The sequence below is a fragment of the Pinus tabuliformis genome, chromosome 6 (assembly GCF_031772625.1).
Source record: "Pinus tabuliformis cultivar Carrire ecotype Pingquan chromosome 6, CPIR1, whole genome shotgun sequence".
Lineage (NCBI taxonomy): Eukaryota > Viridiplantae > Streptophyta > Pinopsida > Pinales > Pinaceae > Pinus > Pinus tabuliformis.
The window spans coordinates 1,900,475,561-1,900,490,680 of record NC_142292.1 but is presented as its reverse complement, the minus strand read 5'-3'; the positions used below and the strand labels follow the sequence as shown (position 1 = coordinate 1,900,490,680).

Sequence of the window (15,120 nt, the reverse complement as noted above, 5' to 3'; positions counted from 1 at the left end):
CAACAAATGGCTCGTGCTATGCTCGATGAATCAGGTACTCCTGCAACCTTCTGGGGAGAAGCCGCACATGCTGCTGTTATCATTCTTAACAAAACAAATGTCCGAGTAAACAGCACTCAAACACCTCATGAGCTTTGGAGTGGTAAAACTCCTTCCGTGAAGCATTTCAAAATCTTTGGGAGCAAATGTTATATTAAGAACACTGATGAGCAACTTGGCAAACTTGAACCTAGAGCAGATGAGGGCATTCTTCTTGGTTATTCTCCACATAGCAAAGCATACAAGTGCTACAATAAAAGACTTGGCAGAATTGTTGACAGTATTGATATAGTGGTTGATGAGAAGGGATATATTCCTAGGCAAGTTCATCATGAAGAAGATGAAGGTTACTCTCAAAGGCGAAATGATGAAGAAGAAGAACCTCAAGAAGAAGAAGAATCTCAAGAAGAACCAGAGGAGCAGACAAGAATAGAAGAGAAGACTCCATCCAGATATGTCCAAAAGAATCATCCAGAAACTCAGATTGTGGGGCAGAAAGAAGCAGGAGTACAAACAAGAAGGACACTTGCAGAAGCTTCAAGCTACTTGGCTCTACTCTCCTCCATTGAACCACAAAATGTGAAAGAAGCATGCAAAGATGAATGTTGGGTCAAAGCAATGGATGAAGAACTTGAGCAAATCGAAAGGAACAACACTTGGGAATTGGTTCCTAGACCAAAAGATAAGAATGTAATAGGAACAAAATGGGTCTTCAAGAATAAGTTAAATGAAAATGGAGAAGTAATTAGAAACAAGGCCAGACTTGTTTGTAAAGGGTATGCACAGCAAGAAGGAATAGATTTTGAAGAGACCTTTGCTCCTGTGGCAAGACTAGAGGCCATCCGAATGTTCCTTGCTCTCTCAAGCTTTCAAAACTTCAAGGTATTTCAAATGGACGTGAAATCAGCCTTCCTGAATGGAGACTTAGAAGAAGAAGTATATATTGAGCAGCCAGATGGGTTCATTCTTGGGAATGATCCAAACCTTGTATGCAGATTGAAAAAGGCTCTCTATGGGCTCAAACAAGCCCCAAGGGCTTGGTACTATCGGTTGGACAAATATCTTCACCAACAAGGCTTTTCAAAAGGATCAGCAGATAGCAATCTCTATATAAAAGTTGAAAATAACAAATTGCTAATTCTTGTTGTTTATGTAGATGATATTATTTTTGGCAGCAATGAAGAAACTATGAGTCAAAACTTTGCCTTGGTTATGCAGAAAGAGTTCGAAATGTCACTTCTTGGAGAATTGACATATTTTCTTGGATTGCAAATCCAACAAAATGAAGGAGGTATCTTCTTGTCTCAAACCAAATACCTCAAGCAGATCTTGAAGAAGTATGGCATGGAAGAGTCAAAACCAGTATGTACACCCATGGTTACAGGATGCAGCCTTAGTGCAAATGATGAATCAGCAGCAGTTCACCAACCCACTTATAGATCCATGATTGGGAGTTTGCTTTATTTGGCAGGTACTCGACCAGATATTACTCATGCAGTAGGGATGGTTGGAAGATTTCAAGCCAACCCAAAGGAAACCCATCTTCAGGCAGTCAAAAGAATCTTCAAATATCTTCAAGGGACCCAAAACTATGGCTTATGGTATCCTAGAAATACAGATCTCACTCTTCATGCTTACACAGATGCAGATTGGGCTGGAAGTGTGGATGATAGGAAAAGCACAAGTGGAGGTGCTTTCTTCATGGGTTCCAGATTAGTGTCTTGGTTCAGCAAGAAGCAAAGTTCGATTGCCTTATCTACAGCTGAAGCAGAATATGTGGCTGCAGCATCTTGTTGCACACAACTTCTTTGGATGATGCAGACCTTGCAGGACTTTCAAATCACTTGCACTCCACCTGTCTCTATCTTATGTGATAATACAAGTGCAATCAGCATTTCAAAGAATCCAGTCATGCACTCAAAGACCAAGCACATACCAATCAAGTACCATTTTCTTCGGGAACAAGTGCTTGAGCAGAAGGTCAAATTGGAGTATGTTCCTTCTAAGGAGCAAGTTGCTGATATTCTCACAAAACCACTGCCCAGGGAAACTTTTGAATATCTCAGACAAAAGCTGGGAGTAGTTGATGCTTCATCCTGTTGTTGAAATTTGTTTGTTCTACAGAAAAGTTGGTATACGCAGGTTACGGAAGGGATATGAGCGTATACACGCGGATTTATGTTGAGTAAGTCGCGTGTATGCTGGACGCTTGTTGCAGAAAGAATATCCGCGTACATACGCTGCTTTATACAGGATAAAACGCGTATATGAAGTTCTGAACAGCAAAGGAAAACTCTGAAGTTCTGAACAGCAATAGGAATGTCAGAAGTATTCAGGCACAGTTTCAGGGAGTGCAACAGGCACAGGTTCAGGGGGAGCAGCTCAAAAGTCTCATAAAGCATTGTTGGCATTCAGATGTTTTGGTTGATTGGTTTAAGAAGGAGCTCAGAAAGAAATTCTCGTTGCTGATCTAACAAGATGTTTATCAGATGTTGCTGGTGTCTTTCCTAAGTCTTGGTCTAGATCTGTTGTCTCTATGTCATGTATCTCTCTTGTCTCTTTTATGGTGTCAAGGTCATGTAACGACCTTTGTTGGTTTCCCCACTATGCCTGGGATGAATGATGAAATGTTCATGTATTATCATGGTTAGGTGGATGAGTCAATATTGATGTATCCCCACTTGGTTGGGTGGATGAGTCATTTTTTTTGTATATCCTCACTTAGTTGAGAAATGGATGTATGTATGAGTCTTTGGTTATAGGAAGGTCTTTTATGATGTATAGAGTCATGTTCTTCTTGAAGAACATCTTTTGCAGATCTTGCCTACAGTCAAGGGGAGCATGAACAGCACTTGGTGAGCAGGATGGATAGATTGGTACTCTTTGGCATTCACAAAGGGGGAGCACACTTGGAGATTTCAGCATGTACTCAGGGGGAGTATGGACAGCAGTATGGACAGCAGAAGGATTACCAAGGAAGAGAATATCTTGGTCCTCCCTTTGCCCTTGATGTCAAAGGGGGAGAGTGACTTGGTGTGGTGGTTGCCATCAAGTCCAAAGGGGGAGATTGTTGGCATTATGGTTCAAGTGTTGTCCTTGATGGCAACTCACTCAGTGGATGGTACAGGTGCTCAAAGGTTAGTACAGGTGATGGCAACTTAATCAGAAGACAGATCTCAGTACAGCATGGCAAGAAAGCTCATACACGCTGTTTCGTTAAGCCCAAGTCGCGTGTACACGCAAGTTCGATTCAGAAAAAGCGCGTGTATGTGGAAAGGTTCCTTTGGTTCATGGTGGTTAGACCTTGGAAGTTGTGCCTATGATTTCGGACCATTATGTCTCGACGGGCGTGTCGATCCCTAGTTTTAAAGTTGATGGTATTGTGTTACTATGGTTTTGGCTCTTGGTATTGAGAAAGGCCTAAGGCTATATAAGGAGAAGAAGATCATTAGGCAAAGATCATCTTTCGACAAGGCATGAATATTTAAGAGAGAAAGAGATCTGATATGCAGGTTCTGAGTTGGTTGATCTGAGCTAAGGAGAGATCTCATCGGTTGATGGAGAACTAGATCTAAGGAGAGATCGGGATCAAATGGTTTGAAATGCACTATCATGTTATGGTTGATTATGCGTATTTCTAGATCTGCATATTGTCGCAATGTTACGTTCTGAGTCTAACTAATATCTGGTACAGCTGCAAGTTGAGAAAGTTTATTTTTAGATCTGTACGCAGGTTGGCTTCGGCAAAAGCGCGTGTATACGCGGTTTCTGCTCATTAAAGTAGCGTATATCTTTTGAAGCTTGATTTGGGTTTACAGTGGGATCTGACTGTTATTACAGAGTTCTGTAGTCTGCTCTGTGTTCTGGTAACTGGTGATTGACAGGGTTCAGTGGTTCAGTGATTCAAAGTTGGTTGTTTTATGCTTCAATGATCTGTTGTGAAAATTGAATGAATTATGGTCTTCAGATTGTAATGTTGTGCTTCAGGAATATCCAAGTCTGAAAATGTATGAAAAGTGATACCTGGAAGAAGGAAGATTGTAGGTCAGCACCTACGTACTAGTATCTTGGCTAGTACAAAAGCAAAAGGGGGTTGGAGCTCCCTTCCAAGGAAGTTTGGAGAACGAGAGAAGGTTGAAGCCTTCTGCAGGTTGTAGCCTGCGTACTGGTATAAGGCTGCACCAGTACAAAAGATTGTAAACTGAAGTTTCATATTAAGAAAGATAGAGACAACTTGCAGCAGGTGGTTTTCACCCACATTGGGTTTCCACCTTATATCTTGGTGTTCATGTGTGTGGCTTTTTATCTGTTCTGTTATACTGCACATGTTTACTGTTAATATGATGAATAATGTCCTGATGCACTTATTGAAGAATAAGCCAACTAAATTGTGAGTTTTCTGCTTATACGCTGTTTTACTTCGTCACAGTAGCGTGTACACGCTGGTTCACTTAACTGAAGTAGCGTATATGTTTTGGGCATTTGAAAAGTTTGATTAATCTGATAATACTGATTCACCCCCCCTCTCAGTATTATTTCCAACACCAACCATATTGGCATATCAATGTAGGGGTGATGAATCTCCCAACACCACCACCAGATCTGCTTTTTGCCACCGCAGACTTTAGCCATCATCAGGTATGCTCGAGCCAGTCATTGTACCAGTGGCTTCGTCTTTTGCCACTTCTCTGCTGGCAGGCACATAGCATCCATCTGTTCGCCTTGCCTCCATTACCTCACAAGTCGTACAATCACCATTCTCAATTGTGGATGGGTAAGACATAGCCATTAGGAATGGTCAAACGTGGTGCGTCTGTGACTGGAGTCGCTGAAAAAAAAATCGTGTTTAATCTACTATGCGTGTGTAATTTACTGTATGTCACTGATTTGTATCCTGTGTAGATAGGTCAACTTTTCGAACTCGAAGAATTCGAGGTTAAAATTTGGTGCACAAACCTAAGATTAATTTACAATTATAATTTGATATTTAATAAATGTTAAATGTAAGAGTATTAAATATTTAGGGCAGATATATTTTAAAAATTAAGAGAAAATACAAGGTGGAAATATGTTCTTTTATATGTGAAGAAAAGTAGCGTATTATAAAAAAATAATTTGAATATAGAGAGGAAATCATTAACATTAAAAAGACTATTTCTAGAAGTAAATAAAGTAAAAAGAAAGAGGAGAAATTATAAGTTTAATACTTACCAAGTATTGTAAAAGTGAAAAAGTGAGTAAATGCAAAAGAAATAAATTATGTTTTAATGGACCATTAAAGTTCTAATTCAAACATTAAAAAAAGGAAAGAATTGTGACTAAGTGAATAAGTGGAATATTTTAATATTAAAAAGAGTATTTAAGGTTTCTTTCAAAGAGAGACAATTATAAAAAGTATTATTATAAGATTAAAAAGGCTTAATTTTAAACCCTAGGCCCATCTTGAAATGGAGACCAATAATGGAGGATTTCTTAAAACTTATAATAAATGTGTTAATGTGTTATTTAAAATCAAAGGATCACTTGCAAAAAAGGATATTATAATCTCTATCGATCTTACTCGAGATAATAATTATGTTAGTATTGATTGTGCTAGCTAATTAGTGATTTTTGAATCGAATAAAATTGAAACGATGGCTTTGATGAATAAAAAAACAATACAAGATAAGTAATCTACAACTAAGTATTCGAGGCTATACTTTTATTTTACAATTCACCATTAAAACCTTATTTTGTGATAATAATGATATAATTTTGGGTTTATCTTGGACTGAATCACTAGGCTCCTTCATCCTAAATACAAAAAAAAAAAAAAAATTGACATTTTCCTACAAAAATAAAAAAATAACGCTTCATGATATTACATTGAAGCCAAATTCAATGACACCAAAGGACGTAAAAGATATGTCAACAGTAGTTCTTCAAGAAAACCAGAAAGGTAATGCAAAATATGCAAAAAGAAGTTGCAAAGACTATCGCAGACAAAAACGAAGAGGTTGCTCGCCTCAAGGACCATAGTGAGAAATTACAAATGCAATTTAAGAAGCTTAAGAAGGACAAGAAATTGTTGGCAAACAAAATGCAACAATTTATCGAGAAGGAAGCGTCTAAATTTTTAGATATTCAAATCGAAGAAAAAGGAACAAGTATCGATCCAGCTAATATCACAACTCAAGACGATGACAAACCAGTTGAAGTAAAAACATATTCAGATGTTGTAATTCAAACAACAAAAATTTCAAGTGAAAATCTAGTGTTTAACCAAGCGACTTTAGTACGTGAAGGAAATTATATACTTCAAGTAAATCAAGAAATCGCCACAAACAGGATAAGGGGAAATCAAATCACAAGAACTCCCTATCAACACTCGAATCATAAAAGAAGGCATTTCAATCAGTCTGTGAATACATATCTCCCAGACCAGAAACAGATGACTTATATTCCAAAGAATATCAATGTCACCATAATCCAGTCTTGTGATAAGAATTCATCACAAGTTTCCTGTAACCGCAAGATTCCATATAAGATTAATTTAGGCTGGTTAGATCCCTTCTCAGTTTGACAATTTTGTTTAGCACTCAGATGATCCTCTCATCTTCGATGACAACTCGAAAGAATATGAAAGATACAAAGAGACATTACGAGACAGAAAAATATATCAAGCATTTTCATTAATAAGATGAATACAAAAATTTTCTGAACAGGAAAGCAATGTTATGAATATAAATAACTAATAATTAATAGTAATAATGATTAGTATACTGAAGAGGCATGTCCCAAGGACATAACTGTTCATGAAGGGGTACTCGCCTAGGTGTATATATAGGACCCTCATTTGTTATGATTTCATATATTCTTAATTCATACATTTTATATAGGTACTTGTATCCTCAATGGACATCTTTGTATTCCAAGTGTTTTGAAGATTATTGTGAAGTACAAACATTATTCATTATAGTCAAAAGAATAAATTGTAACATTCTTAAAACTCTAAAAAAAAAATAGTGTAAATATATTATTAAAAAATGAAAAAATAAAGAAGTTATATTAAAATAAGGGAAAAGAAAATATTGTAAAAAGTTAAAAGAGGATTGGGAAAAAACTCACTTCAAGTGAAGGAGAAAAGAGAAAAACACTAAGTAGAAAGCTGCAATATTGAAGTTATATTTTATAAAGTAAAGTAAGCAAATATCAAGTTACATATTGGAGAAGAAGGTCTTTCATACGAAAAATATATAAAATCCTTGGTTAAAGTATAGTTTGACAAAATTATTGACAAACGCAAAATAGAGTCAAACGCTGAAGAAAAAAATGGATTAAAATCCGAAAATGCGCGAAGGAAGAATTTCCTATTATGGTCTTTCAATCGCAGATTGAAAATTATTTACGTTAAAAAGTAGTATCTAAGGGAAAGAGATTAATATCGTTATCAATGCAATTGACGAGGAAAATTACATCAATATTAATTTGGTGAATCAACGACCAATTCTAGAGCCAAATATTGGTGAAAGAGAAAATATTTTTGGCAAAAAGAGTATGAAATTAATAATTTACAAATAAAAGTTTATCGTTATGAATATATCTCAATTCAGCACTGTAACTATGTATCACAAAGAGATTGACATAATTTTCAGTCTACCTTAGTTTAAAGAATTAGGTATGTTCATGTTAAACATAGAGGGAAAAAAATGTTGTTTCCTTTTAAGAAGATGATCACATTCCAGGACATGACAATGAAGTCAAAATCGATAATGGCTTCATCATAAGACTTTAAGGATATTTCGAAACTAATGCGTCCAGAGAATAAAAAACAATATCAAAGAAGCAGAAAGAGCTTGAAGAAGTCATCTCCAATAAAAACGAAGAAATTTCTCATTTAAAAGATCATAGTCAAAAACTACTTGCACATGTCAAGAAATGTAAAGCTACGAAGCACAAATTGGAACAAGAAAATGAAGCACTCAAGAAGAAACTCAATGGAAGTTTACTAAAAACTAAATAAAAAGGGAATGAATACCAATTCAGTCAATATAAAACTTAAGAATATTACAAACCAGTTGAAGTAAAAACATATTCAGATGTTGTAGTTCAAACAATGAAAATTTCAAGTGAAGATCTATCAATTAACCAAGCGACTTCCGTACTTAAAGGAAATCATATACCTCAAGTAAATCAAGAAATCGCCACAAATAAGTTAAAGGGAAATCAGATCACAAGAATTCCTTATCAACATTCAAATCATCAAATAAGACATCTCAACTAGTTTGCATATCCATACCACTCAAACCAAAAACAAGTGACTTATATTCCCAAGAATATCAATGTCACCATAATCCAGTATTATGATAACAATTCGTCCCAAGTTTCTAATAATCGCAAGATTCCACAAATGATTAATCTGGGATGGTGAGATCATTTCACTGTACGGCAATTATGTACCACACTTAGAAGTTCATATCGTCAAAAATGTCAGTTTCGAGAATTGAGAAAGATGAGAAGACATTACAAGACAAAAAATCATATAAAGCATTGCCATCAATAATTATGCTTTGAGGACAAAGTTTTTCTAAAAGGGAAGACAATGTTATGAATATAAATAATTAATAATTAATAGTTAATAATAATGTTCCACCGTGTTTACAGGACGAGGAAATGCGGGAGCGGGGATACGCACAAAAGAGACATAGAATCAACCCCAAAATTTAGGGAATTTTTGGGGAAACAAGGGGACGTCATAGTCATAAAATTTATAAAATTATAAAATTATTAAAAATTTAATATTTAAAAATAAAAAAATAAATCCCAAAAATATGTCAATAACTAAATAGAAAATCTTAATAATTATGAAATGTATACCTAAGACTAAATCTGATCATCATTACAATATTAGACTATTATCATTTATGACTTATCAGTTGACATTTCTGCATTGTAAATTTAAAAACAAATTACTAAATTGAATCCATCATTTGACATTATGCAATGTTTCTTTTAAATTCATCATTTGGCATGATGCAAGGTACATCTATATTAAATTAATAAATTCATCATTCAACAATTGAAATTATGCAATGCACATCAAATTTTCAAAAACGATAAAAAGTAAATTCATCATATGACAATGACATTGACATTATGTTGAAGTCTAAAATAACTATAGAATATTAAACTAAAAGTAAACATAGAAAGCACTGACAATTGAAATTATACAATGCACATCAAATTTTCAAAAACAATAAAAAGTAAATTCATCATATGACAATGACATTGACATTATGTTGAAGTCTAAAATAACTATAGAATATTAAACTAAAAATAAACATAGAAAGCACTGAGCAGTTAAATACTAGTAAATTTCTCAAAAAGTAATAAATAATTTTAATAAATACCAAGTTTTAAGTTTTAATATACTTCAAGTTTTTTATTTTTTTAAGTTTATTTTTTATTTTTTTTAAGTTTTAAATTTTAATATAATTTGATTCATTTATTTATTTATAAAAGATTTTGAAGTTTTAACAAGTTTTAAGTTTTAATATGGTTTTATTTTTTCATTTTTTTTTTTCAGTGTTCCACGGGGACACGTCTCCCAGGGTCAGGTGTGCACAGCCCTCGCACCTAGGACGGGGAGTCTCTTGGGGGTGCGTTTCCCCACGCACCCTTTTTGGGGAGTCTTGGGGAGACGCAAGGGGGTGCGTTTCCCCAGTGTGGGAGTCTAAACTCCCCAAGACTCCCAAAAAAGGGTGCGCCTGGGCGTCCCCCTTTAAATTTGTCTAATAAGACTTAAAAATTCAAAATTCAAAATCAAAAATTCAAAAATCAAAACCGTTAAATTTAATTTTTTTTAAACTAAAATTAAAACTAAATAACTAAAACTTAAAAGCCTAAATCTTAAAGTTAAAAGCTCATTTCATTTCAACCCAAAGTCCTTTCCATTTCACTCTTAACTATTTTTGAGTTTGAACTTTGAAACTTTGAGTTATATAAATTTAGTGTTCAAACTTTGAAAATATACTAGTATGTTTTGCTTTCAATTTAGATTCTAGAATGATGAATTTAGTTTTTAAATCAATGTAGATTGTAGAATGATGAACCATTGAATGATGAATGATATCGATCAATGTATTTGAATATTTTATTATTGCTTTTTATTTTTGTTTTTAGAATCTCATGGTATGTATGAATAATAATTAATTCAATAATGAGACTTGTCACTTGAGTATGTCATATGAATGATGTATGTATCAAAATGAATGATGAGGATGGATCAATGATTCAAATTTCAATTGTCTATTTAATACTTTTATGCTTTCATTATTGAACAGTGAACAATGAATATAAACTTGAATTATATATATATATATATATAGAGAGAGAGAGAGAGAGAGATATATATACCTCAACGACTCCCCGCACCCTCGAAATTTCCCTAAAATTTGAGGGTACTCCCACACGTCCCCCCTGTGCATCTCCCCGCACCAGCGTCTCCCCGCACCAAAGTCTTGGTGGAACATTGGTTTTTTTATTTTATTTTTCATATATTTAAATTTGTAATTTTTTTTTAATTTTTAATGTTTTATAAAAATTATTAGACATCCCCCTTGCCTCCCCCTGCAAAGGAGTCACGTTTCGTCGCCATAAAAATGTCCCCCCAGAGTTTCCCCGAGTTTCCCCAGAAAGAGGACGTGGAGGAAACGTTTCCTCATCCTCGGAGCATGGGGGAGCACCGGGGTGCGTCCCCCACCCTTGGAGACTTGTCCTCGTGGAACACAGGTTAATAATGATTAGTATACTGAAGAGGCATGTCTCTAAAGGACATGACCATTCATGAAGTGGAACCTTCTTAGATATAAAACTGGACCCTCATTTGTAATCAATATCATCTCATATCTCGTGTACATTCAAACATTTATATATAAATATATTATTTATCCTTATTATGGATATTTACATGTTTTGAATATTTCACTGTAGATACAAACCTTGTTCGTTACAACATAATGGGTGTCATGTTGGACCATGAGTGACATGTGAGGGCCGCGTGATCCACATGCGGTTGCCACATGGCAGAGGCAAGGGTTAATAAAGTAATTTTCAAATGGGCATAACTTTCAATCCAAGAGTCAGATTGAGGTAAAATTTATATTGTCAGAAAGCCCTCGAAGTGAATTCCGCACACTTTGGGTGGGGAGAAATTTTGTAACCCCATCTTCATAATGAGACCATAGAGGTGGGTTAGAACAAAATAATACCTCCCAATAAGATTGGGAAGTCCAAAGGAGTGGGAGGGACTGTTACAATGGCTAAGTTGCATGATATGACAGTTTATTAATTACCACAAAATATCATTCATCACACATTCTTCTTCAAACAAGTCAAAGCTTGAGATGTTCCTTCAATTATCTGAAAGACTAACTTGTTCAAACTTAATGCATATCAAAAGAATGCATCAACTTCACTAAAAGAACTTAGAATGTGCTTTGAAGGTGTTGAAATTTGAATTGTGTGATTTATCATAAGCTTTGAAAATTTTATTGATGACTATGGGTTTTATGGAGAAAAATGCAATGTTAAATGAGCATGCCAGGAAAAATGCAGACTGGCATTTGGCCTCTAAAATTGTGTCCTATTCACCCCAAAATATTGTTTTTAGAAATATGACAAGAGCAGCTGAACTGTTGGCAACATAACTATTATGGTGTAGTTGTAATTGTAAATAAACAAAACTTCTATGAGATCCCAATATTTTTCTGTCACTTCTTGCAGGGAGTTCTCAAGTTGAAACACGCAGCAATGGCAAGTGACTGCCGACCAGTGGACCCCACATGTTCCTGTATGGTAAGGTTCATGTTCACAAGAATATATATCGAATATGTGAAGTAGATTGGAGAAACGAATAGGTTAGCAATTCTTTTATTGGCATCTCATTCCTTTCCCGTATTCATTCATATTTATGCTTGTATACGCAGGTTTGCAAGCGCTATTCAAGGGCATATATTCATACACTTGTAACAAAGGATGCGATGGGCTCTCAATTGCTGTCATATCACAATTTGGCTTATATGATGAGGGTGAACTTTCTCATTAATTTGCAGAATATTGATATCCAATACATTCAAAAGTGTTTGATAAAATTTGTTTTATGTTTTGCAGCTGAGCAAGGACTTGCACAATTCTATTATTGAGGGCCGTTTTCCGGAGTATGTTGTCTCTTTGTAACTTCTTATCTATGAATTTTCTCAATAGTAATATCGTTTTCTTTATGCATTTGATTTTGTCGACATGATATTATAAAGGGTCCTTAGTCTGATCTTAATCCATTTCATTAAGTCCGATCTGTGTTTTTGGGCTTCATATAGAAGCAACACACATACAACACGTCTTGCTCATGCAACTTACATTCCTTACTTTGGATTTTCTGTTTTTCACAGATTTGTGCAAGGATTTCTCCAGGCCCAGGTACACACTTGATTAGACTTCGTTTTAACCTTTTATGTTTATTTTATAATTTGTATTATGTGTACTTGGCATAGTTTTAAAAAATGGAACCAGGTTTTGAACTGAGCCACCTATCAAACCGGCGTTTGAACCAGAACCTGATCCAACTGGATTGAATGAACCAGAATTGAAAAAAAAAATACATAAATAATTGATTGCAAAAAGAAAACCCACGGTGGGCAGCGCAATTGGCGATTGCTGTGTTATGAAAATATTATGTAAACCATGAGGTTCAAGGTTCAAATCCCTTGTGGGTCAAACCAAAAAAAAATTAAAAAAATATTAACTTATATTAAAATAAAAATTTCAAACCATGATTCCAAATCATTATTGAAAAAATATGCAACATTTGCTCATCTATATACCATGTAAGGGTGCATATATCAAAATGGAACCAAGTGTCATACATATCATCAACATACATGATACATAATCAATAAGGCTCTAAATGGCCTTTAGAGTCTAACAACAATGCTACAAGTTATTGGACCACTGGCCTATTACAAGTACGTATAACTTCTGGAAGGTTGCTTTTATAAGTTCAGGAGCGCAGGTTTTGGAGGGAAGACCCAGCCCATGAGTTCCTCACCTCACCGCATGCTTGAGCTTACAAACCAGACTGGTTCGGGTCAGAACCGGCTGGTTCAGACCAGTTGGTACAAGTTAGATACCAAGTCAGCTTGGATTTATGTACCAGTTATTTGCATGGTTATAAGCTCTCAGGTATAATAGTGTTTGATTCCATCACTACGATTAATATAATGTTTTCAACAAATATACCATGATGAAAAGAGAAGCTACCTGAAATATAATTATGAAGTTAGCTAATGCACTAAAAGCTTAGAGCATCTGAGGAAATGACTACCTATTACATGAAGTTAAAAGGAAATATCTTTTAATTCCTTTAGCGACACCTACTTATTGCAAGTTCTCACAGTTGAAAATAGAAGGGATATCAAAGAAATCTAGAATGTTTCTACATGGAGGGATGGAGTAGATGATTCCTTGTAAATAATAGTAGGATGACTGCAATCCATGCAAATACCATGCGTATCTCATCTCTAACGTGTTAAGCAGAAATCCTTTACTGTGCTATTTAGTATCATTGCAGTTATTCTGCAAGCAGAGTTGTTTTATCCGCCCTGCATGTAGTATAGATCTTTTCTATTACCATCTCTATAATTAATAGTTTTTAAGTCACGGTATTTATGCATTTATGTTCTTAGCCTTCAATGGTATTGTTGAAGGCAAGCACTAAATCTTGAATTTTGGTGGCTTGATGGTAGTCATGTGTATGAAGTTCAACCCGCATTGACCTGCATCTCCGAAATCTGGAATATTAATGTGCTTGGCATCTACAAAAGGCAGCATCGCAATTAACCTTGCAGAGAAAATTGTCATTTTATGTGTTTTATTTCATTAGTCAGCTTGTTTGTAATGTTCCTTACACTAACGAGTTGAAAATGTTTTTATATTTTTGCAGTTCCCAAAAGGTGATGTTCCACAGTGGGTCTGTAATGCCATGGAAGCTGCAGGCATAGATATTTCCATGTGCTGCTCACCATTTCCATTTTCGGGGAACAGCTAGTCTATTAGGCTTTGGCATCATAACTGGATCACCTGCACATAAAACTGAGGTTGAAGCTTTTGGTTTCGTATTGCATTCCAAAACTGAGGCAACATTGCCTGCGTAGTTAACTTATAGGATCTGGTTGACAGCATATGGTCTCAAACATGAGACTGCATCTGTATGATAGGATTTTTGGGCTCTGCAATTTTGGTCCATAAATATCTGGAAGCAAGTATGAGCCTATCTAATTCATTACAAGATCTACATTCTTTTATTCTTTATTACTAGTCTCTATTGACAACAGCACTATAGGAGGTCAAAGTTCTAAGCAACAGCTGCCAAGAAAATTGATGCGGAAAACATGCGTGATATTTTCCTAAACATTATCAGTTAACATAAAAATAAAACGTTATCTCTTCACATTCTAAAATAGAATACAGTTACTGAATCCTACATGACCATTTATTTTCTTTGTGAATGCACATTTTCCGTTGGCAATGCCTCGTTGCAGGAGGCGTTGTGTTGGATCAAACACAAGCTTTATACTTAAGTTTCTTGAAGGATGATTTACCATCAAAAGTGGAATCATACAATTGAATGATTTTTGAAGTGATATTTATTTTGATTAACATAACAAATCTGTCAGTGACAAGTTCTGTTAATTGCCTAAACTGAATGATGTCATGAGCGATGGATCATAGCTCCTGATTTCTCCATATCTTTAGCATAAAAACCAGGTTGAAGAGTTTGTAAGCGCACATTCATGAGAAAATTGCCACTGCTAAATTCATCGAGGCCCATATAAGATTTGATCACATGTTTGCATCTGATTGTGCACAACCTTCAAAGCATATTTAGGATGTTTAATTTTAAGGTCTCATCCTATTTCAAACTTTGACTTGTTATAAGAAACAGTCTACTAGTGGGCAATCTTCAAAATCTATTAAAATTTAACATGGCAAGCGAGAGGCATATAATGTACTATAAGTCCAGCTATGGAGTATTTGGTATAAGAA

The 15,120-nt window shown here is 35.1% G+C and overlaps 1 protein-coding gene across 6 annotated transcripts in view; it reads left to right on the top strand.

Annotated features, from left to right (window-relative positions):
* LOC149266788 (uncharacterized) overlaps positions 1-14,385 on the top strand; it is a 507,359-nt gene extending 492,974 nt beyond the window's left edge. For all 6 annotated transcript variants that reach the window (XM_089430902.1, XM_089430881.1, XM_089430890.1 and 3 more), the window contains 5 exons: positions 11,803-11,874; positions 12,006-12,107; positions 12,190-12,236; positions 12,468-12,495; positions 14,018-14,385. In XM_089430902.1, coding sequence (XP_089287028.1) covers positions 11,803-11,874; positions 12,006-12,107; positions 12,190-12,236; positions 12,468-12,495; positions 14,018-14,122 — 354 coding nt within the window. In that variant the 3' untranslated portion in view covers positions 14,123-14,385. The remainder of the gene's footprint in view (positions 1-11,802; positions 11,875-12,005; positions 12,108-12,189; positions 12,237-12,467; positions 12,496-14,017) is intronic.
* Positions 14,386-15,120: the final 735 nt, after the last annotated feature.